The sequence below is a fragment of the Acomys minous genome (assembly GCF_964271855.1).
Source record: "Acomys minous genome assembly, chromosome: 17".
NCBI lineage: Eukaryota > Metazoa > Chordata > Mammalia > Rodentia > Muridae > Acomys > Acomys minous.
The window spans coordinates 12,532,824-12,559,588 of NC_140500.1; the positions used below are offsets into that span (position 1 = coordinate 12,532,824).

At 41.0% G+C, this 26,765-nt stretch overlaps 1 protein-coding gene across 2 annotated transcripts in view; it reads right to left on the minus strand.

The window, feature by feature from the left end:
* PTPRO (protein tyrosine phosphatase receptor type O) overlaps nt 1-22,976 on the minus strand; it is a 204,977-nt gene extending 182,001 nt beyond the window's left edge. The window contains exon 1 of one of the 2 annotated variants that reach the window (XM_084765391.1): nt 22,469-22,976. In XM_084765391.1, the coding sequence (XP_084621517.1) occupies nt 22,469-22,543 (75 nt within the window). In that variant the 5' untranslated portion in view covers nt 22,544-22,976. The remainder of the gene's footprint in view (nt 1-22,468) is intronic. The other variant, XM_084765392.1, reaches the window with a different exon arrangement.
* Nucleotides 22,977-26,765: the final 3,789 nt, after the last annotated feature.

The window sequence follows — 26,765 nt, forward strand, 5'->3', positions numbered from 1 at the left end:
AAACTCATTCAGGTTTTATGGGAGTTTTATACAGGGATTAGGTAGTGGAGTTTGAAGGTCCGATTCAGTGTCCTTGGTGCTCAGCACTGTGTTTGTGAGATACATCTGAAGGCTTGGGCATATGGTCTGCTTCTGGAGTTCAGTTTCTAAATAAACACATGTTCACAGCCACGTGGATGGTGTTTGCTATTGAGTGAGAAAACGATGTGACAGATTTGCTGTGTTCACATAATACTGGGATGGCAGTACTAAGAAATGTTCAAAAATAGGGCATTTAGAGTGGTGTACATTTCTTATTATTTCATTTTTTTTAAAGTCAGGGTATAGTTTTTAATTTTATGCAAACTTCTTTAATAAGATTTCCAAAATTCATACATAAATATATTCTCATAGATCTAAACTATATTTTAAATGCTTGTAAGACTAACTACTATCAATATCTTTACTAACATGTTTGGGGTTCATATTATCAATATTTTAATATTTTTTTTCTTTTCTTTTCCTTTTTATGTATTCTTCTCTCATATATTACATCCTGACTGGAGTTTCCCCTCCCTCTCCTCCTTCCAATATCTCCCTGCCATCTCCACTTTCCCCCAGATCCTTCCAGGGACATCAACCAAATACAACCAAACGTGGCCTAACAAGCTACAAATAAGACCAGGCACATATTCTCCTACCAAGGCTGGACGAGGCATCAGTAGGAGGAAAGGAGTCCCAAAGGCAAAAGAGTAATAGGCAGTCCTGCATATACGGTTAGGAATCCCACAAGAACACCAAGCTATACAACCATAATCTATATGCAGGGTCTGGAGACATGGCTCAGTAGTTAAGGGCACTGGCTACTCTCCCTAGAGGACCCAGGTTCAATTCCCGGCACCTACAAATGGTGACTCACAACATCTATAACTTCAAATTAAAAAAAAAAATCAGTAATTTTGGGGCTGGAGAGATGGCTCAGTGGTTAAGAGTGCCACATGCTCTCTCAAAGGTCCTGAGTTCAATTCCCAGCAACCACATGGTGGCTCACAACCATCTCTAATGTAACCTGGCGCCCTCTTCTGGCCTGGAGATAAACAAGCAGACAACACTGTATACATAATAATAATACAAATCTTAAAAAACAAAACAACAACAACAAAAAAAATATATGCAGAGGACCTATGTCAGCCCCATACAGGCTGCCTGATCTCTGTGAGCCCACTTGAGTCGTCTGGTCAGTTGATTCTGCGGGCCGTGTTCTTGAGATGCCCTGGATCCCTCTGCCTCCTCCAGTCCTTCCTCCCCCTCCGCTTCAGGACTCCCAGAGCTCTGTTGCTTGCTATTTGGCTGTGGGACTCTGCATCTGCTCCCATAAGTTGCTGGATGAAGTCTCTCTGATGGAGATCATGCTAGGCTCTGGTCCCTACACATCCTGCAGGCATGTGTAGGTCAGAGGTCTTGTGGCTGGGTGGGTGACCCAGTTGCTCTGCTTGAGGCCTTGCCTCGTCACAGAGGATGGCTGATTCAGGCTCTGTGTGCCCCATTGCTAGGGGCTTTGCTAGTGTCAACTTCGTATATTCCGTGGAGTCTCCATTTCACAAGGGTTCTACCTCAATTCCCAAATGCCCTCTTATTTCAGTTGTGAAGACAGAGTATATTTATCTTCTATTTCAGTTAGAATCTGGTGATCATTTATATAGTCTCATATGCAAATCTACCTTTAACCTGGGACGTGTTCAAATGAACAATGAAGCTTATTTAAAAATTTTTTAATGTTTAATTCATGTTCAATGGCTGCCTCTTGCAGCAAATATTTTTTCTTTAATCATCCATTTCCTTTTTTTCCAGTAAATAATTTCTTTAGGTTTTTAAATTTTTCATAGACATGTGCAATGTATTTTAATCCTATCCAGGCCCCACTCTTTCCCTTAGTTCGTCAAAAAGGGGGAGCCACTCTTCCCCTCTCGCAACTTTATGTCTTGTGTTAACTAATTCTTTGAGAATTTCGTACAATTTGTTTTGATCATGTTCACCTCTTCCTGCTCCTCCCAAAACCATCCTTTTTTCCTACCCACGCAACATTGTCTCCTCTTTTTGTTGCTGTTGTTCATCAACTCCAATTTTGCTGCCCATATACACGTGGGTGTAAGGTTTTCAAAAAAAATATGTACTAACTATATTACTGTGGAATTAAATGGCCGTGGCAAAGCATAAATACATTTTGGTCTTGCATTCAGTCTCATGTTGAGTTAAGATGCCAAAGTTTCACAAAAGCAAGAAAACAGTGTGTTTTGTATGGGCGTTTTGCTGTCCTTGTTGCGACTGTGTTGTTGGGTGGTTTGACACCTTCCATCGAATCTGTTTGCATACTGCCAGGCCTGTGGTCAGTCAGCCACTTTATTCAAATCTTCCTGGCGGGGGGGGGGGGGGGGGGGGGGGGGGAGTGGCCAAGGTGAATGAGAGGAAGATAAAGTTAGACAAGTAAATTTTCAACTGTTAACATGAGAGGGTGGTGGGGAGGGAGAGTCCAGCTCATGTCTACAGGGAATTCAGACATGCCAGAAGAATTAGTATGACAGGAATGACATTGATTGACTTAAAACTGACAAGCTCCAGGGAAAGAATCAAAACACAAAGCACAGGCTTGGCCCAGAAAAAGAGTCTCAATTTCTCTACAGGAGGGTAAATTGAGAGCACTGACAGAGATGCCGAAGCGGGGGAAGTTGCTATCTGGTAGAGCAGGAGGGATGTCTAGTCAAGATGTAGAGCCTTGGAAGAGCAGAGGTGGAACCCAGAGGAACCGAGGCTCTAGAACAAATGCCCCATGGGATATTGAGAATCCCGTAACAAGGCTCTTGATAGCAAACAGAGCAAGGCATAGGGTGTGCTGAGGGGCCAGCTGCTCTGTAGTTGGGGTGAGTGATATCATCATACAATCTCTTACTAACCCCAGAAAACAGTGATAAGAGCTGTGTTTGGCCATCTAGTTGGAACTTAATGCATATTCACAGAAAGGATGAGGGAACGGTGGTTGCCTATAGCATATGGCAGATAACTATTGGCCATAAACATAAACCCAAAGGGAACATTAGCAATACCATATGTACACATCCTATTAGGGGTTTGAGCAACAGATAACGGATGGAGCTGGTGAAGGTATTTGCCATTTTGTAGAAACATCTCAGGACGTTTATGCAGCTGGGAATTCCAGTTAAAGAACCTAAGCTGTGAACACAGGTGCCCCACAGTTAACTCAGGTGTGGCTAACTTTACTGTATAAAAAGAGTGAACTTGAGTTTTAATGGCAGACTTCCAGGACGCACGTGCAAATGCACACACAGACTCAGGGGAAGAAGGCAAAGCTCTAATAAGGTAAATGAAGCGGATTGTGTCATCATTTTTAATAGAGTAGCATCCTTAAATGGCGCTTTACAGTTTACAAAGTGCTTTCACAGATTACCTCATTTAGACTTCACAGTACTCCCGTGAGATGGAAGTGACAAAGAGTCTTCCCCTCCCCCCCCAAAGAGTGGTGATGTGGCTGAGTGATGGGAGGTGAGTGAGCTGTCCTTGGTGGCCTCTGACAACTCTACCAGCTTTATTCATCAGGTAGTGAGTTTTCATATTCCCTGACCCGAGGCAAATACTAATTTTATTAAATATCTGTCACAAAGAAGGCTCATTCAAGAAGTCTCCCTAGACAAGACTTTTCCTTTAGCGTGATCAAGATCGACAAAGACAGGGCACCTGTCATGGCAGCACAGCACTCTGTCACAGTCCGCTCCATCAAAAATTACCACAGAACAGATTGAGAGCTAAATATGAAGCGCAGAACACTCCAGTTAAAGCAGAGACCTCATTTCATTCAGCTCAATTCTAGACAGATAAGATGGAAGACGTGATAAGGAATGTGCCCTGCCCCCCACTGCCTTTGTTTTTCAGTCACAGTAGGACACTTTCCAGTTTGAGTCTGGGACAATTTATGGAGAAAATGGTATGGCATAGCATGAGTGGTCTATGATTTCAGTGCCTGGGCATATTCTAAAGAGAGAGCAGTTGCCTTCTGGGGGCTACGTTTCATAAAAAAGAAATCATCACCTTAAAAAACTCTCAAACACGGAGTTTATAATCCCACTGATAAACTGAAAAAAATATATATATTAAAAAAAGAAAGAAAAATAATCATCTCTGGGCAAATGCAATAAGCTTCTTTAAATTGTGTTGGCAGGTCATGTTTTTCTTCCACATCTTTTAAAAGACACTCTAATAAATTAAATAAAATGGATAGGAAAACAAACACAACCCTTATCTCCAGGTATGCTTTTTCTTTCTGAAACCAATTTCACAGAACAGTCAGATATGTAATAACGGGCCTCCCGGGGATGTGATTTTTTATTCAACTTGACATGCAAGTCGTGAGTAATTAATTATGTCTTCTATTTACACGTTGTCACATAAGAGTATTAAACAGAAGAACTGAGAGCTGCACCGAATGCCACCATTAATCGCTTTAATTTGCAAACCTAATGCAATCAAAAGGAAGACATTAGTGTTAAAATGGTTGTTGTCCTTTCTTAAAGGGACAGGCCTGTTTGGTGGGGAAAAGTCACACAAAGCCAGGGAGCCACAGCATCTCGAGTCTACCTGCGCGCTGCTGATGTCTTGGCTGTAGAAGGAAAGCCTAAGTGTACAAGCACGGAGAGCAGGCGCTTTCCACCCCAGCACACCACAGTTCCTTCATCTCTGTGTAATTATCCAACCAAGTGGAGAAGCAGCACCTGCACCAAAGTGCAGCAAGTGATAACGGAGGGCATAAACCTGATAGCTGTGAACTTATAGGGCCTGACAGCAGGCTTGGTCTGGAGACACATGACGTATAGATTGGTGGGCAAAATGGAAGAAATAAACACACACACACACACACACACACACACACACACACACACACGACTTGATGATCAAGAACTGTTATCAGGAAGAATCTTTATCCCATTTCTGTCCAAATGTCAGTCCTCACAGAAGGAATTAAAGGTAGATTCAGTCACAGGAGTCTCCAGATACACCTGTAGTAGGAGGGGAGGGAGAAGTGGCAAGCTGGTGAATGAGGAAGTGAAAACCAGGCCAGAAAAAGTGTGTAGTATGTGACGTGCTGTGCATCTTTACTATGCGCAGACCAGAGGCTCATTCTGGCTTCTTGTGCACATCACTGAAACTCAGTTCCTCCATTACTGAAATAGTGATAACGATGTAGAAAGTGATGCAAGGGTCAGATGGCAGTAATTTATGGAAAGGACCCCATCACTATGAATAAGGCAGTGGAGCTTGGGGGACTTATCTTCTGATCTCTGCTAGTTACATCTCTTGCTTTCATTTGAGACCAACTGATATGACCCTATTTGTAGAACCTTGATTTCCGAGCTACTATTTGTGTTTGCAACTGGCTCTTGATATCCCAGCTGGATTGGTCCAAGGACCCCTGGTGGTATCAGATACCATAACTGGTAGAATCCATAAATGGCGCAACGTTTGCATGTAATCTAGGTACCTCCTTCTATATACGCTATAAATAACTTATTTGTAGCAGCTGCGATGCGGATGCTAGACAGTTGTTATACTGAGTTTGTTCTGGAGCAGTGATGGGAAAAGGTGTCTGCACATGGTCAGTGCAGAGGCAGTGTTTTGGATACTTCCAACCTGAGGTCAGACAAAGCCGCAGACGTGGAAGCCCCCAGGCAGAGAGGGTTGGCTTTACTGTTGTACTACTCATAGTCTGTCTTTGCTTGGGGCTCCCAGCATTCCATTTTAACACACGGCTTTACATAAAGAAAAACCTGTGGAGGAAATTCCAAAATTATAAGAGCATATTAACACAAATTATAATTATTACGGTCACAAGAGCAATTTTTAGTCACTTCCAAAGGAAATAAATTTGAAAGCATGCCAACAGTTAACCTGAGTCTGAAGAAAAAAAAAAGTCCATTTATTCCCATTTGTCTGTAAGAGTGGCTACAGATTAATGCATAAGCAACAGGATCCAGGAGGGTTTAAGTCTAGGGACTAATTTACTGAACTACCCAAGCAACAGAGGATTAGTTTATCTAATTAAGACAGAGAGCGCGTATTTAGAACTAAGCATTTGCATTTAACAGCAAATTCAGAATTATAAAAGCAATTAAAGCTAAAATGAGGTATGATAATTTTTTGCGCATGGCGCCGAGGAACCAAAGCGCATCTTAATGTGTGCCTATGGAGCTGTGGCGCAGAAGCAGCGAGGACACACACGCTCTTCCTCCCTCCCTTCCAAACCCCTGCCCTCCTTGAGGCCGAATCCACCCACCAGGTCTTACTCAAGCCTAGGAAAACCTAGCTGAATCTTCTCACTCCTGAATTAACTTAGTGCAAGTACAGTTCAATCTGCATCCGGCCTCAGAATGAGCCTGCTTTTGTCACTGATAGTGTTTTATTAAGGTCGTTGGATTATTCCACATTAACTTAAATACCCCAGTTTCCCTACAGATGTGGTTCTTGATATTCTCTGTTCCTCCAACCTGAGAGCTTTCCTTAACCTAATCTCTGTGAAATCTATTGAACAGGACTCACCTAAACATGGATTTCTTTATAGCCCAAATGCTCCTTCAGGGCCTTATGGCCCGTTCTTCATTAGCGTGTGTTCGTGTCTCTTTGCTCTATAGCGTAATCCACTACTGTTTACGCGTCTAAGCCTTTCACAATATTCTCGTACACAGTTCCGGAAGGCTTTCTGTGTCCATGCTACCTCCATTTAGAGCACCAATGTTCTGATGACAGAGCATCATCTCATGCCCTTAAAAGGAGTCCAGTGCCATCTTTACTGGGGCAGTCGAATGCGCCTGAAGACAAGTGGTTGTCCTAAACATATAATCTTTTTCAAAAGTCCCCCCAACCACCTCACATTTTACTCAAACCTTGGAAACATATCTTATACTTTCTATTTAATTCCAACATATCTTATATAATTCATGATATGCTATAAAATAATCCCTAGAAGAACAGACTATTCTTTGCCAATCAGTCGTCTGCCCTGTTTACGTCCTACCATGGTGACTTCTGTGACGTCACTTTCATCTGATTCTCTGACGTCATTGAAGTGTATCTTTAGTGTTGATGTACTACGAGTGGGGGTGTCTTGACTCTTGGGCGTTTTAAGGTTTTGCAAGACAAATCTTGCAAATGTGCACGGTTAAATGTGCAACCTGCTTCAAAATAAATTTGCATCTGCGGGCTAATAGTATTTTTGTTAAGGTCCTTTCCCATTTTGTATATATTTTCCTAAAATAGTACACATTTATTCAGTTATCCTCACATTCCCTATAAATCTAATTCTTTTATTTCTGAGTTGCTATAGAACAGAGGCTATGTCTGTCAGCCGGCATGTTAAAATATTTAGAGAACTGACAGGCACAATAAAAACTCGACAAGATAGAATAAACAACAAAAGCACTAAAGTTTAACTTTGAAATAATTATGGACTTAACACAAAGTTGAAAGTAATGGCTGGGGCAGTGGTTCAGTGAGTGAAAACTGAGGGCGGAAATGCACCTCTGTAACAGGAGCATTCCTGGGGAGGGAGTGTAGGCAAGTGGATGCAGTAGGTTTGCCTGGCCGGCTAGCCTAGCCTAAATGGTAAGTTCTAGGTTTAGTGAAAGACCCTCTCTCAAAGAATAACATACAGAATTTTAGAGGGAGACACCAGACTTAGTCTTTGCCCTGTCCCTGCACACAGGCGAGCATACTTGCATACCCACAGGTACACACAAACACATACATTCCCCCTCTGCACACAAAAGCTGCAAAGGAATGTACAGGAAAGGGCCACACACTGTTCCTTTTGCCCCCTCCAGTGATAACAATGTTGCCTATCAAAATAAGAACGTACCCAAACAATGAACTGTTATTGGTACAAATCATTCCAATGTCACGTGCACGTGCACTCAGTTGCATATGAGCTCATGCATATGTATATGTTGGGGTACAGGGGTGCTGAGATGTCTAGATTGTGCAACTATGTATGGCTTAAAGTAATTGCCACTATAATGAAAAAAAACTGTATTTATATCATAAGGCTTCCTCAGGCTGCCCCTTTATAGATACAGACACCTTCTGCCCATATCTCCAACCCCAGTCCTTGGTAGGCAGGAATCGATTCCCCAGCTCAGTGATTTTGCTCTCTCGGGAATATTACATAAATATAACCATGGAGAATTCAAGCTTTTAAGGTTGTTTCTTCACTCGGCATGAAGTTACTATGTGCATCAATCTGTCCGCGGTTGCCAAACACCAAACGATGTGCCCCGGGTTCTAACCATTTCCACGCTGGAGGATGCTGTGTTTATCTTCAATGTGTGTCTAGTACAAACCCCGCAGTTCAGGCCTTAGTTTATTTAGGTAAACATGGTTCTTCTAATCTGCCTAGTTGTTGTTTAGCATAAAGGTTTCAGAACTGGGTGACAAGGGTCAGGAGATGTTGACAACACAGTGTGTAAAATAATGTCTGTGGGTAGGATCAGGAAGGGAGCCATCTGCCCTGATTTTCCCCAGAACAGGTCAATTTGTGTCTGCTGTCCCGGCATAATGATCTCGTTACTCACAAAAGTGCCCCAGTTGGTGTGACACGTTGTATAATCGCTCTGATTCCGATTCCTCAATGACCCTGAGAGCATCACTGCTGTGCCTGCTCAGCTATGATGGGACAGTAATTCAGTGGCTGCTGTTTTGTTGTTCTTTATACCCGTGGAGTGACTCAGTGGAGTCTGAGAGGTGAGATCCATCTTTTTGTAATGAAAGATAGTCTTACTGAGGTCCCTTCTGCCTCTGCCTGCTTCTTCTCCCGTATAAAATGATTCTCTCTGTCAGTTTTATGGTTGAGAACAGGATCTGAGCTCATGCCATAGAGCCATGCCCTTGGCTAGGTCCTGAGCATCCTAGCTCCAGTCACAGACCCCTCCCAAAAGCTGCAGGTCTGCAGTGAGCTTAGCTGGGGCAGCTGTTCAGCTCTAAGCTAGTCCCTCTGTCCAGGGCATAGAAGTCTGGAGGAGGGTGTCACCCGTTCTTATGTGAGATGAAGTCTCCTTAGAAGGTAGAAAGCTGGGGGTCTGGGCATGCAGGCTAGGCCACTGGAGGAACTGAAGGGACATCAGCACACACAACCACCTTGGCTTGTCTTCCATGAAGAGGACAGGACATTGCTAAATGGAATAATATAGCCAGTACAAAGCATAGCTAGAATTCAAGCGAAAATCTTCACTTATTTACCACTAAATAGTCTATGCTCTTAAGTTTCTCCCTTCCTCCCTCCTTCCCTCCCTCCCTCCCTTCCTCCCTCCCTCCCTCCCTCCTTTCTTTTTCTTTCTTTTCTTTCTTTCTTTCTTTCTTTCTTTCTTTCTTTCTTTCTTTCCTTCGAGCCAGGGTTTCTCTGTGTAGCCTTGGCTGTCCTGGACTCGATTCATACACCAGGCTGACCTCCAATGCACAGAGATCCACCTGCCTCTGCCCTCTCCAAGTGCTGGCATTAAAGGCATATGCCACCACAGCAGGCTGCTCTTCAGTTTCTCATGACAGGATTTGGTATAGAGAAATGGGAAATAAAATCTTGTTAATATAGCATTGAAAAGCTTTGCTAGGCATTTGCTTTTTGATTGCTCACACTAACTGATAGCATGCATGTAAGCAAAGATGATCCCCTGACTCTCCTAATCTCTGATCCCCATTTTATGGTTATGATCAGTATCTATGAAAATATTCCCTTAATTAATGGGAAGTTTATATAATTGATCCTTGGACTCAAGGATTAATGTAACAACTTCAGAAGGCCAAAAAATGCACAGGTCTTGAAAAAAATGTAGTACATTTAAGTCAGAAGAGCATGCATGGTAGGGCAGTTTAATGATTTTGAATATATATACATACATATATGTATATATATTCATATATACATATATGCATATATATGCATATACATACATATATGCATAGACATATCAGGCAAGTTTGGAATACATAACTCCAGAAGGCAGTGATTTTGGAATAGACTGTTTAGGAAAAAGCTCTTTTTCCTGTCTGTTGCTTTTGTGTTTTTGTTATGGTGAGTGTCTACTTTGAATTCTTAATATATTAATATAAAATTATTGTGGTTATAGATACATATATGATTCAGGCTTCCTTAAATATTGCAAATGAAGAATTTCCCACTTAAGATCCATGAAAAGTCCTGGAGTGGAAGGCTAACTAGACCTTCAGCATAGCAACAAGAATTTCAATGGAAAGAGTCTTCTTATGTTCTCCAATGTTGTATGAAGAATGGTCTATCAATCAAGGAGTTGAAACCACTGGGCAAACAGGACATAGATGAACATGGCTTTGAAGACCCTGTCGGCTTTTATGGTTTTCAAATACATAAAATCTAAATCCAAGAGTTCAACCCTGGACATCTTGAATGGTAGCTGAGTTTTACCAGATTGTGATAATTAAAAACAGAAATGACAACCCCACAAGTGCTTAAGCTGTGTTTTTAGAGAAGTCCAAAGAATTTAATCCTTTTACAGTACCAGCATATCTATTTTGCAAATCCCTGGAGTTAACCACTTTGAGTGAAGCCTGTAGCCATTTGTGACAGACTAATTAGAAAGTATAATTTGATAAAGAAAAACTACAGAGGGAAATTCCCCTGCACAATGCACCATAAGTTTGGTCACATCTTACCACTACATCTAAGTATAAATAACGGTCTGCATCAGTGCATTTCAATGCAAAAATGCCGATTTTCTTTTTTTTTTATTTCTTTTTTTAGTGTAAAAAAAGTTATATATATATATATCATATATTTATAAAATGATACATATAAAATATATGTAAATAAAATACATTAAAATAGTAAAATTACACATATATATGTATATGAAATGTTTGAAAGATAAGCTTTTTTTAAAAGAAAAGCTCCAGCACATTATTATGTGAAAGGAGCCTCCAAAGATGCCACTGAGTTTGTTTTCTGTCGTTCATTTATGCTGGGCATGCAGCCGACCCTTCTTTCTAGCATCTGACTATCTTAACCTGAGTTCCCTAGTAGTAGGAGTACATCTTATATGCTTTTTCTTTATCCCATAACACATTTTATAGATTCTACTGTGCATATGTATACCTAACACTGCCTCAAAAATATCTATGTAACAATGGCATGAAGAAAAAAAATCAATCACTAATCACAGCAAAGTGTATTCAATAGTTGCTAACTAAGAGGGGCTGACGCATCAGTAAACCAAAGCAACAAAAGTAACACCAACAAAATCCACAACCCAGGCACTAATTGAACTTGCCAATTTCATATCCATGTTCTTAACTGAGATTATTGTCCATAAATAAAGTAATTAATATACTTTAAATTGCATTGTATGGCCATAAACAACCTAAGCAAAGAAGGACATAGGAACATAGAGGGAGGACAGAACAAAAGGTAGATGATTGAACCTGCTCCTTAACTCAAGGCCTTAATTGTTACTCATAACAAAGGTTATGTCTAAGTCATTGGTATAGAATTTAGTATATTGATACAAAACATGGGCATGTCAAATACTTGTCAGATTTTAGCACAGGAATATATATCCTAAGTCTAACAGATAGATATGACTCTACTGATATATGAGATAAAATAGTTGAATAAGGTCTTCAAAAGCCTCAGAGACACACAGAGTATGGCATTCAAAGTTGTTTTTATGATACTAAATTTCTTTGACAACAAGACAAGTTAACTCCTGACAACACCCTGTCGACCTCAAAGAAGATGATGAACATCTTTCATATTTCTAAAGGGAGAACCACATAACTCAATATTTAATGACACATCACAGGCAACATGCAGTTAACTTTTGTTGCTATTTTAGGTTTTGTTGTTGTTCTAAAAAGGTTTTCACTATGCACTCTGGAACTGGTGACCCTCCTGCCTTGCTCCCAGGCCAGTGCTGGGCCACAGACACATGATGCCACGCGCAGTTTTCCTGGGTAGTAAACTTAAGATTTAGAAATGTCAAGCCATTTGTGATGCTGCTTTCTGGAAGAGGCAGTAGAACTGAGAGTTCAGGTCATCCTCAGGTACAGATCAAATTTGACTAAAAGGCTCTGTCTTCAATAAGTGCTCAGAATTTTGAGTACACCTAGATAATAGCCATTTTCTAATAGCAATTTGTTATTGTAAATATTGTGTTTATCCTTGGTGATTTGGAGCAAGAACACATCTTATAATATTTGTTTTTCCTTTTTCTTTTTTTGTTCTTCTTTCTTTTCTTTTTCTTTCTTTCTTTCTTTCTCTCTCTTTTTTTTTTTTATTCTCTGTGTAGTCTTGGCTGTCCAGAACTCACTTTGTAGACCAGGCTGGCCTTGAACTCAGAGATCCACCTGCCTCTGCCTCCTGAGTGCTGGGATTAAGGTATGCACCATGATGCCCAACATTTGGTTTGGTTTTTTTTTTTTTTGATGTGACAGAAAACAACTTACAAATAGAAGTCTTTCTTTCTTTTTCTTTTTCCTTTTTCCTTTTTTTTTTTTTAGGAAAAAAAGAATAATCATTTTTTACATGTATAAATGTTTTTGCCTGTGGGTATGTTCATGTACCAACTGCATGCATTTCCCTTAGAGGCCAGAAGAAGGCAGTGAACACATCCCCACCCCCCACCCCACCCCCACCAAGCTGGAGTGACAGATGGCACCATCTGGGTGCTCATGTGCAGAACCAACCCTGGGTTTTCTGCAAGAGCAGCCAGTGTTCTTAACCACAAACCACCCAGGAGGGTGAGTTCCTTTGCGCTCTCAGTTTGAGGTTATAGTCCATAGTAGCAGGGACGGCATCATGGCAGAAGTATGAGGCACCCAGTCACACTGAGTCCAAAGTTGGGAAACAGAAAATGTTAAGTCCTGGCTGTCGCTCACTACCTCTTTTACTCTTTTTTTATTCTATCTATGACTTCAGCCCATGGGATGAAGCTAAACTTCCAGGGAACAGATGTGTCTCATATGCAATCCAGCACCACATCCTTGTTTTTTATTCCTATACTTCAGATGTGAATATATTGCCAAATGAGTAGCTACCCCTGAGGAACATACTTAATTATATTTTCTGCTGAACCAACAAACTGACTTATGTTGAAAACTCCTGGCTAGTCGAGGAGAAAGATGGCGTCCGGCAAGAAGCCTTATGCTGCTGAGGCTGCTGCTTCGGGGACATACAGACCTAGTATAAATACGTTTTAGAAGTTCTCCAAAATATTGATTTGATAATAAATATTATTTAACATAATAAAAAAGTAACTAAAGAATTTTATAAAGAATTTCTAATATTATAAAAGTAACACTGTAGATGTAATTTTCAACACTTTTTATATTCATTTAATTTTCTGTGTTTGTGAGGGTGCATGCATAGCATGAAACACGTATGTTTCTTGGAGGGCAACTTCCCAGAATCCTCTCTTCTCATGTGGACTCTTGGATTAGACTTGGGCCATTGTGATGGACAGCAAGTACATTTTCCTAATAAGCCTTCTGCCCGGCCTCCAGGTGAAATTTCTTGTCATAAGTTCATGGAGCAGTGGGAAGCATTGCTTTCCGCCACAAATGTGAAAGCATAAATACTTTAATTATAGTTTCTCCTTAATTCTGGTTCTGATTGGCCAACAAACAAAGATGAAATTAAAGTTATAGAAAACCATTAGAGATAGCCAGACTTTAGCACACTAACAGTGCAATCATAGGCCATTCAAATAAACCAATCTGCCCTAAAGACTTACAACTCACAAGCAAGTATATGCTTTAAATATGTGTTTGTGTGTGTGTGTGTGTGTTTTAGTTGCTTGAAATTTTAATCATCTGTTTGTTAAGCTATATGCTAAAATTTTAATGATCACAACATTAATTCAATTAGCATGTTGTGCCTGCTGTTTAAGTTGAAAAGGAAAATGTCTGTGCTTCAAGATGTAGCTCATGCTTAAACTTAAACCACTAGATGCTTAAGTGTCTTTCCTCTGCTATCTTTTATTTTATTTTGTTTTATTAATTTGTTCATATTACATCTCAATGGTTATCCCCTCCCTTGTATCCTCCCATTCCTCCCTCCCTCCCATTTTCCCCTTACTCCCCTCCCCTATGACTGTGACTGAGGGTGACCTCCTCCCCGTGTATATGCTCATAGGCTATCAAGTCTCTTCTTGGTGACCTGCTATCCTTCCTCTGAGTGCCACCAGGCCTCCCCATTCAGGGGACATGGTCAAATTTGAGGCACCAGAGTACGTGTGAAGCACCAGCCAAGGACAATACAGGCCGTAAACTTCAAACTTCTCTGCTATCTCACACTAACTACATTTGTGTGACATTTTTCTGTTTCTGTGTCTATGTCCCCATAATGCCATTGCAAAGACACATCTGGCAATTAGCCACTCTTTCCCTGCAGGTTTTGTCAGCTCTTGGGACTTATTTGATCATCAGTAAGTGTTTGATGGACTGACTGTAACTGGACAATAAATCACTGTCCTGTAATCCAAATGACAGACTTCATACTGAAGAAGGAAGGTGATTTCCCAGTGCTTCCTTTTTGGGTTTGGGGAAAAGATTGATCTTCAACAACAAGGAAATGTATAGGCTGTTCTGTCAGGAAAACTAAAAGGCAAAGACAATCAATGAAGTTGACAGGGGGCCTGATGGTGAAGAGCAGAAACAAGGGCATGTGGGTTTACCATGTTCTCCTCCATAAGCAAACCAACTTATTCAGGAAAAAATAGAACAAAATAAAAGTCTCAGTTGTTTGAAAGAGTTGAAAGAAATAGCGCACGTGCGCATGCGTGCACGCGCACACACACACACACACACACACACACACACACATACACACAGAGAGAGAAATATTTATCATTTGAATCATATATATATATATAATTGAATCATATGATTGAGTTGCATAGATTGAAATATATATGAGTATTCTTGCTTTTTAGGTCTAATAGTAAAGGCTCATGAATCACTAGCATAAAATAGGTTTATTTTATCATTTACATTAAGACAGAAACAGATTTCTCAGGAACGTGAATTGTATTTCATTCTTCTTTGGAAAAGGCATTCCAAAAGTAGCACATGGATCTGTGAAATGGCACTTGCCACCAAGCCCAGAAGTGTTTGACTTCAGTCCCTGGGACCCACATCAGTAAGGAACAAACTTTCTTCAACAAGTTGTCCTCTGACTCCAAGTTGCAAAAATAAATAAGTGCAATTTTAAGTTACACATGTATCTGCATACAAATAGATGATGGCAATCTGTTTTCATTAAACTTAATTTCATTCTCCAAGACATTCATTTTTCTTTCAGAAATTATGTGTGTGCGTATAATTTGTAATACAGTACTTGAACTTACAGACCGATTTTCAATTTTGATTCTCTCTTTGTGAAATATTTTTCCAAGCATGTGTCATTTTTCCTCTTTATTGTCTCAACTGCTGACAGAGAAGAAAGGGGAAACCTTTTTTTTTTTATCAAGATTACCTGATTATTCCCATCAATAACATAAAAGTATTCTAATTTCTTCACATTCATCCGCATTTTTAAAGGAAAGCAATTCTACTCATAGGAGCCAATATATATTGTGGTTTTGGCTGGCATTTGCTTGAAGAATAGTGATATCAGTAACCCTGATGTATAGCGGCTGGATAGTCTTATGTGTTGGTTTGTTTTTGAAGGAATGTCTGTTCAAGTTCTTAAAAACGTAAGGTTGAATTATTCTTATGTATCTTGGGTATTAACATCTGTTAGACAAACAGTTTGAACATATTTTCCCACTTTTGGATGTGCTCTTTTAACCCCATTGATTGTTTCCTTTGTGGTGAAGTAACTTTGAGGAGTGTATTTTGACTTCTGTATTTAAAAATAAAATTTTTTTTTTGCCTGTAAAAAAAAAAAGATTAGCTAGCTTCAAGATCTGCTCTTTTGTTCTAAAATACAGAAATCAGAGGCATCGAGTTGTCTCTTAGCATCAAGACAACCTCAGGAAAGAAAAGACAATTCACTGTAAAGTTAGACACTGTAACAGTTGAGAAATGGGAACACAATATGGCCACACCTCTAGCAATAAGAGTTGAGGATTCTATTTACAAGGAGGAAAAAATTACCTAAGGCCTGGTTTTGTGGAGCCCTGTAGCACACATAGAAAAGAAAACAAAGAGGCTAAAGATCATGTGAGAGGTTTCTTTTTTTGTTTTGTTTTGTTTTTTCTCCCACAGATTTTTCCTTTTTATTAATTTATAATACATCTCAATTGTTATCCCATCCCTTGTATCCTCCCATTCCTCCCTTCTTCCCACTTTCCCCCCACTCCCCTCCCCTATGACTGTGACTGGGGGGGGACCTCCTCCCCCTGTATATGCTCATAGGGTATCAAATCTCTTCTTGGTTGCCTCCTTTCCTTCCTCTGAGTGCCACCAGGTCTCCCCATCAAGGGGACGTGGTCAAATATGGGGCACCAGAATTTGTGTGAAAGTCAGTCTCCACCCTCCACTCAACTGTGGAGAATGTCCTGTCCATTGGCTAGATCTGGGTAGGGGTTTAAAGTTTACTGCACGTATTGTCCTTGGCTGGTGCCATAGTTTGAGCAGAACCCCTGGGCCCAAATCTGCGTACCATAATGTTCTTCTTGTAGGTTTCTAGGACCCTCTGGATCCTTCTATTTCCCCATTCTCTCATGCTTCTGTCACCTAAAGTGTTAACAGGATGTCCTCCCCTCTGTCCCACTTTCCTGGCAAGTGAAGACTTTTATAGGACATGCCTTTGGGCTAGTGTCCAGATATAAGTGAGTATATACCATTTGAATCTTTCTGCTTCTGGGGTGAGATGTTTCTTAAAGTTGGTTTTTGTTGTTGCTATGATTATAGTTTCTGTTTTCTCCTCAATCGCTTGTAGAAACCATGTGGAACCTTCTAGAATCAGTAGCACCAGAAAACAGAGGAGAGTGTTGTGCCAGCTGCTTCACTGAACCTGTTCACATTCTTATTCACATTCACCTCTACTCCTACCAGGGTGCAATTAAGAGGCAGCTTAAGCAAGGAAGAGTGTGTTTGGATGATATTTTAAGAAGGAGCCCAGTCCCATCACATCAGAGAAGGCAGCCCCTCACCCTACAGCCAGGAAGCAGCAGAGAAAGAGCAGGAAGTGGGCCCAGCCTATAAAACTCCTGGGAACATACTTCCTCCAGTGAGGTTCCACTGCTTAAAAGTTCCTCAGCCTTTCAAAACAGCGCCACCAGCTGGGAGCCAAGTGTCCAAAAGCACAATCCAATGGGGGACATTTTACCACATCCTCCCTGCTTGGCTTCATGGATCAGTTGACACTAATGCACAGTGAAGCTCTCCCCCACCTATTGAAGCAGAAGGCTCTGAGACCAATGGGCACTATACAAGAGTTGTGGTTATGACCCACAACTGGGTTATGACCCAGGATCACTCCATATGCATTACCAACAGAGTCTGTTGAAACAGGCCCGTTGGAAGCAGTGTTCTCACAAAGTGTTGGAGGGTCTCCTCCTGCTAGGAACGCAGAACTATTGATGCAGTGGGAATGGGAGTGATCATGGGGGAAGGAGTGATGTGGAATATATGTATGTTTCAGCTTTTTAAAAAAAGCCATTTGTCTTCAGCATGTCAATTATGACTTGATTTTCTTTTTGAGAGAGATGACTCCATCTTACTGTAAGCCTAGGTAGCCGTGAAATTAAAAATCTCTTGCTTCAGCCTTCTGAGTGCTGGGTTGACAGACATGCAACATGATCCCCAGCTTCAATGGCTACAGGTTTTTTGTATTTGTTTTGTTTTTTAATGCATCCCTCCCTAGCATTGAACTTGCTCTATCATTAACTCTGTGACCCTGAATTCCTGATTGTACCTTCCAAGTGATGGGATTACAGGCATGCCGGCTTGTCATTGCTGCTTTGTTTAAAAGAGTTATTCACTTTTATTTTATGTAAATGAGTGATTTGGATGTATGCAGTAGTTGTGAGACCAGAAGACGGTGTTAGATCCTCTAAAAGTAGAGTTACAGATGTTTGTAAGCTGCCATGTTGGTATTGGTAACTGAACCTGGATCTTTTGCAAGAGCTGAAAGCACTGTTATCTGCCCAGTCATTTCTCCAGCCCCAATTACTGCTTTTAAACTGATAAAAATCAAGTCCTCATTTAAGAAACATTGATAAATAAATGCGTTATTGAGAATACATTTTTTGAGAAAAATAACATGCTTGTATTTTGATTTGTGATTTTAATAACATATTAGTACGTGATTGATAAAGGTTTACTATTTATAGTGTGGTGATTGCATTATAATTACAATTATTTAACTGTTATAATGATAGCTCTTCAGATTTTCCTTATATAGACATATTCACAAGTCAACTATTATAATATCTCAGAATGCTTGGGAGCTATTTATATAGTGAAGAAAATCATTATTCTCTTTATTAAGTTGTTATCACACTTCTAATGCCAGATGCTAGCACACAAGGAAAGACAAAAGTTATGAGATGAAACATTATCTTAGAAGTATTTTCAGAGTACTTGGATTCTTTAGATAAGGCCCATTAGATGTGGTAAAGCCCATCTTTGCACTAGGATATACCTATGAGAACGAGACATCAATGGACCCATGGATCTAAACTCATTAAACTGGAGGAGAAGAGAGCTCTGTAGTCATTGCTGTTACATTACCTATTTTGTCATACTGCCACTGACCAAAGTAATGATACCAACACAAAGATCCGTTTCCAAATCCTCAAGAGTCAAGCTGGTTAAGGACCACTGAAGTATTTGCCGTGCAAACATGAAAACCTGAGTTCCTATGTCCACCTCCAGGTGTGGAAAATATGTCTGTAACTCCACAGTAGGTCTCCAGAGCTCTCTGGCTAGCTGCTCTACCTTGAGTGGTGAGCTCAAGTTTCAGTGAAAGATACTGTTTTGTCTCAAAAAAAAAAAAAAATGAAGACAATGGAGAGTGACCGTGGAAGCTACCTGACATTAACCTCTGCTCTGTGTGCTTGTCACACACGCATGTATTGTACACAAACATACAAAATGCATACAGAGACTCAGCAGTTAGCCTTCAGTCGAGGCAGAGGAATGTGGATTGCTTCTGCCATACAACACTAGTCTTTTAAGTCATAAAGATCTAAGGCAAAAATGAGCTCACACTGGGAAGGCGCACCACCCATCACCTGCAAAAGCAAAGGCAGTGAACCATCCTCAGAACAGTCAAGATAAAATTTCCATGGGATAATGAGACACGTGAAGTGTTCATGTGGCAAGGGGGCGGGGAGGGGGAGAGGCAGGGACTGAGGGAGAGATCTCAGAGAAAGGCAAAAAGACTATGACCCTCAGGTATTTACTCTGGGTAAGCGTACAACGGCCAATATAATAACACTCATAAAATTAAACACAGATGTTTAAAAAAATAAAGTATTAAGGCTCCTTTCAAAATTAATGATCTTCAATGACATCTCATGTAAGAACATAAATATACAACTGTATAGACAGGATAAGAAAGGAATAAAGGACTCATGACAAGTCTACTAGTGAAGTGGGGAGCTTCCGGTTGACCATTAATAAGCGACACTTCAGGGAAGACAGACTTCAAATTCCGATGAGGTCATAGTCTGCAGCATGCTTCTTAGTGGACAAAGCACTGATATTGACTGGGCTGATGATCTAGGAAGCCACTTTCAGGAAAGGCAGTAAAAGTGTGACATTGTGTTGTTCTCAGCAGGAATTATGGGAAGACACTCAAGAGGGAGATACTAGATAAGCATTCCATTTGATCCATAGACAGAAGACTTAAGACTGGAAGGCTCTTGATTGATAATGGAGCTTTGATTTTGGTTTCTAGTTATACATACATGCTTACCGTCAATATCAATATACAACGCTAAGTGTTCCATGACCAGCGTTGGGTATATGGCACATCAGTTAGGTAGGTATCATTCCATAACGTATAGTGGCTGACTCAGACAACCTGAGTACCTTCTTAAATCAATCTATAATTAAAGTACGGACAAGCAATGAAGTCCAAAGCCTTGAAGGCACCACCTATTCTAGATTTCCTCAGTGAAACTGATTATGAACCTGCCTATCACATACATTCCCATCTTCCCACCTGAATTATAGAAATTATGAAATTATAAATCAAGCTTCAAAGTTGAATATATTTGACTTATATTCTTTAGAAAATTTTGCTTACACAGAGGATGTAAATATTAACAGTAATGACTACTGGTCATAGTTAAAGCTATGGAAAATTTTACAGGAGGTGGGAGAATGTCTCGTGCCCACAGACCATTTTAGGTTGTATTATTGAGATCTGGTAACTATTTGGCATTTAATAATGGACTTTTTTTATATTCATGCTGCCTTATGCATGGTTATATCTGTTTTTATTGATGTTTTCTTTAGTACTTTGTATCAAACTCTCAAAATTATAAAGAGATTATACTGTATGCTGGATGCACCATGTAATATAGTAACACAAAATGTATGATATTACACTATATGCCTAATTTAGCACTTTGAACATCTCTTGTTAACTGTAAGGAAGTGTGATCCAAAGAGTATGTGTGAAAATGCTTAGAAAATTGAGGATCAGTGGCTTTTTAACTTAGGGATTTTCCTTCTGGTATACTTTGTACTAGAGCGAGGCAATGTTATCCTTAAAATAAGTATTAATAACTTCCTTTGCAAAATTATTTTCTCATTACTGTAAAACTTCTTTAAATAAGATTTATCAATGTATGGGCTATGATGTGCAGCTTATCATAATAGAGATTTGGTGGCGAATGTTGAGAAATACGCATATTATGTGAAAGAGGATGAACGTCTATTATAGCCACTAGACACTAACCCTCACCCTGATTAGTTTTCTTAGATCATGCTCATGTTTTGATCGTCTGCCAGTTTTCTTTGCTTTTTAACCTTAATATTCTATCCTTTCTCTCAAGCTAAATTTTCTCATTTCTAGAGTTACCATTTACTACGAGGCAAAGACCTGAAGCTATTCCAAAGGCTAAAGGTAGCTCAGATGTCACACACACACACACACACACACACACACACCACACACCTCTTTTCAGGTCTCAAAAAAACCCAACAGTGTCTTAAATTCACAAAGAGTATTGCCTCAACATCTTAGTTGTTGCAGAGCCTGACAAATGGGTAAGCAAAGTTAATTATAAAAAACCAGTAAGCATATTATATCTCTGTGGTGTGTACTAAGGAGAAGTCTCCTATGGGAAAAACATACAACTGAATTTACTATTTACCAGACCTTAAAATAAAGTAATACCTGACAACTTAAAAATAGAAGATATATCAAGTACAACTCCTAACTTCAGTCGTGTGCTCTCGAGCTGTTCTCCTCGGATCCAGGAAGACAGGAAGAAAATACAGAGTATTCTACACTCATGCTGCTTGGGATTCGAGGTTCCTGCTCTCTGTAACCTTGGGGAGCATTCATAATTAATGGGCACAGAAGCAAGAAATGACTCCTCAATGCAGAAACATTTGCAGTCATTAATGTGTTGACCTTTGCTGGCTAGATAGCCACGAGGTGCTGAAAGGATAGCTCCGGATCACCTGTGGGCATCCTTGAGTCGCTGGGCTAAGAAGGGACTAGTAACACAGAACGAAAGCGGACCTTTGAAAACCAGGTCAGGGGATACCAATTCCTAACTTCCCTTCACATGCCAAGAAACAGCCAACTATTTTTTTTTAAATTACATGCATTAGGTGTCAAGCTGTTGGGTTTTTTTTTAATAGTATTTTTCTTTTCACTTTTCTCTCCAAGTACGATTTTGAGCCACAACGTTCCAGAGAGGACAGGAAAAGGTGAATTTTACAAATCATATATTCCACCATTAAAATCAGAGGCAGCATCCTCTGTGACGAGGGGATGGAAGTGGAGGAAGTGCGGAGAGTTTACCAGGCATCTCCAGGTGGCTGGAGGTTAGGACAGGGAGAGCCCTCCTTATCTGATTCCTTATTCAATGGAGCCCTCTGCCCCCGGTGCGTCTAGTCCAGAGCTCAGCTCCCTGCGTGTGATTCCCCGCAGAAAGAGAATTGATTGAGACAAAGCAGCCGCACAGAGGCTCCACTGGGGGAGGGCGCGAAGGTGAAGAGGAATTGGGGTGCAGTGGGGACCAGTAAAGAAAGTGACCTCATTTTGCCTGCGAGAGTCCGATTCCGCAAGCCCATCTTTGAGGTGGCAGAGTACAAAGGGCGACAACTGAAAGGCTCAAACTTCCAGATCTTTCCACCCACAGACCCGCAGCCTAGCCGGCGCTGAGGACAAAGCGTGCGCGGCTGGCGCTCCCCGCCTGGCCACCGCACCCTGAGTGCGTAGCTCCCCACGGAGGGATGGATCCTCCTCCCCGAGAACTGGGGGTGTCCCTACCTTGAGCAGCACAAAGAGCCCGAGCAGAGGTAGCAGGCGGTGGCCCCTGCGCATTTCCCTGGGCAGATGCCCCATCGTGGAGCGGCCAGAGACCCGGGAGGGATGGTAGCGCCAGCGGGGTCCCAGTGGTGCTCACAATGACCACTCTCCGCTGGCAGCCTCAGAGCCCCGGCGCCCGGGTGGCTCCAGGCGGCCGCATGTCGCCTGGCAAGTCTCCCCCGTGCCTCTGGATGGGTCGCTCTCCTCTTCTGAGCCCGAGTCTTGCTAAAACGTGCCAGGAGCCGGCTTTGCTTAACAGCTAAGGATGGAGAGGGTGGAGATGGCAGTGGGCGAGGCTCTGCGCCACAGCTACAGTGGTTGCCACGGAAGGCAGGGGTCGGCTTACTGAGGGAGCAGCCCCGGCTCCGCAGGCAGGCAGCCCACCGTGGTCCCCTAGCAACAGGGATGTTCTCTCAGAGACAGGAACTCCTAAAGTGCAGATCTCGGGTCCTCCCACCAGGGCCTAGCCGCTTCCCATTGCTTGGCAGCCCCCAGACCAGGCTCCGCCTTAACCTTCCCACAGTCTCCTCAAAGGGGGTGTCTGTGGGGTTTCCCCTCTGATGCCTCTTCTGTCAGGTCCTCTTCAACCTCCCTTCCCTTGCCCTTGTACTTATAGTCACTAGGGACAAGTGACACTTAAATGTTTTTGAAGGGGGTGAATCTCAAGTCATATATCCCTCAACATAAACTCACCTAGGAAGATGTAGTAATTCTGTGAGTCTCCCACCCCACCCCACGCCGCTCCTATTACCACACCTAGTTCACTGTATTTTACACATATATAGAATATGTAAGTAATATATTCTCTGTGTGTACGAATGCACTGAATATCCTTCTACCCTATAGCCACCCTAAGACTTCAGATCACAAGCAAGGGCTTCCGTGCAGCGTGTCTCTTCTCTACTTATCTGTCTCTAGAGTTTTTGTGCAGTTTTTGAAAGATAACTCTATCAAAATATATCATGGGACACACCACTTAGATATTAAGTCGTTTCTTCTTGTCATCTAAATATCCTGGGCATGTTCTGAAGTAACGGAGTTCGTTTTTATTCTTCAAAGTGTGAACCAGGGCACAGGAAAGGCCACCTTGGTGATGCACTTTGGAGTGCGGGCACCAATTCTCTGGGGGCACGGCTGGGGAATGGTGACCTGTAATAGGACCAAACTTGTGTCTGCCCATCATTTTCTACAGGAAGGCTGGAGACTGAAGGTCTGGGTTAAGAACTGTGGCATGGGTAGATGGAGGCACAGCAGATCTTCTGCAGGAAACAGAACGGTGGTCTCGGCTTGCTGCGGATGCTTTGGCTCAGCAGCGCCCTCCTGCTTGCCTTCTGTTGACCTGACTCTCTTGCCTTCTCTTTAGGGAAAGATTTTCAAGGCTTCCCACTTCTAGGCTGGACTCAAAAGCTTTCTAAGAAATGGTTGCTTTGGGCTGCACTTTCAGAACCTTTGGTTTAATATGTTTTTCTTTTATTTTTGAGCTTTTAAAAGTGGCTTTCCATTTCCGCCTACATCAAAGAGGCTCCAAAGTGATCTAATCTCCAGACAGGGTTGGGGCCTAGTGGTACTTACAAGATTTTGACAATTACTCTTCTAAATAGAGTTTTATTTTAGTGTCAGTATGTGAACCAAAGACATATGTGAGGTTAATTGTGCATATGTTCGTGTGTATACATATAAATATATTCAATAAACATGGGTTTGTCTGGTCTATTTTAACCATTAAAAAGCAATTTGCTCAATTATTAATCTTATAAATGCAAAACTTGCAAGATAATGCATTACTTTAAATAATCCTATTTAGTTGTGTCATTTTGCTTTCTCTTTGCTCAATTAAATCACAAATTGCTTGGCCCCTTTTGCTCTCATACAGATGTGTATGTGGACCGCTTTCAGGGAGCGGCAGTATTAAGTGGCTAGTACAGCATCACCCAGGAAAACCTTAGTAATTAGCATTATTAATATTCCATTAGCAGCACTGTGACTAGATGGCCTGAACACTGGAGGTTTTATTTGGTAATCATAGAGGAGTTCCTTCCAGAGAAAAGCATTTTACATAGTGATCACAGGGGGAAAAATACTTTCATTTGTTATTATATTTAAACCAATAACAGGACTGCAGTTTCTTTACCAGAGACTCCCACGAAGAATGTGTGTGTGGCGGGGGGGCATAGCCAGTGGTCTGTTTCCTCAGACCAGTGCCTACTTTCCCAATGTAGCTTTACTAAATTTTATTAAATCTTACTGAACTATTTGCAGGATTCCAACAGGAGTGGCCACGGGTAGCATTAGTGTAGCCAGTCATTTTGGTCACCAGTTGCCTGAGAGTATAATTAGGTGTCTTTGTCACAACCATGCAAGTTCCCAAAGAGGCGCAGATCATTTCATTCTCTGTCTGAAGAAAGATACACACGGAATCAAACGGACCTCTTGCGCATCGAGTTTAAAATGAAAAGGCTCACAGAATAAAACAAAGCTATGTGCTTTGAAAAATGATAATAATAACAGTTAGTAGTTTAATGATCTGGGAGACTAATATTAAGTCTGAAGGATGTGGACTTACCTTTTTTTTTTTTTTTTTTTTGGCCAGAAGAAACAATCTTTTTCTAAATATGTAAAACTCTGGTCTTGCCTCTGTGGGTCACATCTATCTTTCACATACAAGCAGAAGTAATAGCCAGAGGAAGTAGCTAGAATCCCTTGGAGAGCCCTAATGAGCAGTCAAATGGGACTCAGGCCCTGCCTTGGCCAATGAAGCTCAATTGTGTCCCCCAGAGATAACTCTAATGTTAGTTCCACGTGTGTAGTCTTGGCTTCCAGGACTGAAATAGCTTGCAAGGCTGTCAGCACTTTCGACAGTAGATAGTTGTTCGTATGGGGGCTTCCCATTGACAAATGATTTGCTTTATGTGGATTGCAGGAAAGAAGAAAACCTAAGTCATGAATCGCAAATGGTCCTCCACTTGAAAAGCACGTTAATAGATATTAAGATTGTCAGCCATTTCCCACAGATTACAATGTTTACAGTGTGTGAACTAAAGATTACATGGAACGCAAAAAAAAAAAATTTACAAGATAAGGACACCAAGCAGTGCTTTGGTTTTCAGTTTATTTTGGATATTTGTTTAGCTCTTTTCCTCTGATGAGCACTGATTTCTCACCTAAGAATTGTGTTAACAACTCATAAACTCCATGTCTTTCAAAGCGCACATGATTGACAGCTCTCGGGTGTCATGATGCAACTGCCAAGATTCCTTAGGCTTGCCAGGCTGGGCCAGGCTGGGAAAGCAGTGGGACACACCACAAAAGATCGTCTCCCCTTTCACACGGAGGCATGTTACTTGTTACCGCTTTTTCTCTGCAAATAATTCCTAAGATGTCGTACTTCTCCCTTTTCACTTTACTCCTTACATAGTTCTAGAAAAGGAGCCAAAAGGAAGTAGTGCGTCACAAGATGTAGTCCTTGTAACTCAGAAGTATCTACTGTAAAAACAAGAATATATATGTATAGAAAATATGAGTAGGTAGTTATCACTGAGCACAAATTGCAGAGTGAGCAGTCTTACATTAGAAAGGCGTATGGCTACTGCTTAGATGATGTTCTTTGGCCCTGTTTTTTGGTGTCGTGCTAGGATGACTATTTCTGATAGTTAGATTACCTTCAAACAGCTTTAACTAATTTATCTTATATTTTTATATTTGATTTCTTCTAAAAAATATTGTGAACAATAAATTTCTAAAATACTTTCCTGGCCGTTCTATGCATTGATATCAATTTCTTACTTAGCTCCTCCTCACCACTGGGTTTTGTGGCTCATTTCACTTTAAAGTTTTAACATCCTGTGTGTGAGTTTGGCAGGAAGTAAGGTTAGAACTTGAATATGATTTGTAGCTGATGCAAGACATACCACATGCTAAGTATAAATGGTGTCTCCTCCCTCTTCCCTTCCTTCCTTCTTTACTAAGACTACACAACTGAGCATGTGTAGTCTCCTGTGTGTCTAATATACAATACCATTGAAATACACATCACCTTACATTAGAGAGAATCTGGTGATGGTGATGCCAGAAACTGTATACAAATTAGAACCCATTAATCATACATTTGAAAAATGCACTGATTTAATGAGTAAGGATTCTACCAAGAGGCATAATGGCATTTCATTGACATTTGTACTTGAAATCAATCACTGTAGATCCGTTGTCTGGCTCACATTATAAAGCTGGTAGACTTCCCAGATCTAATTGTGAGAGAAGA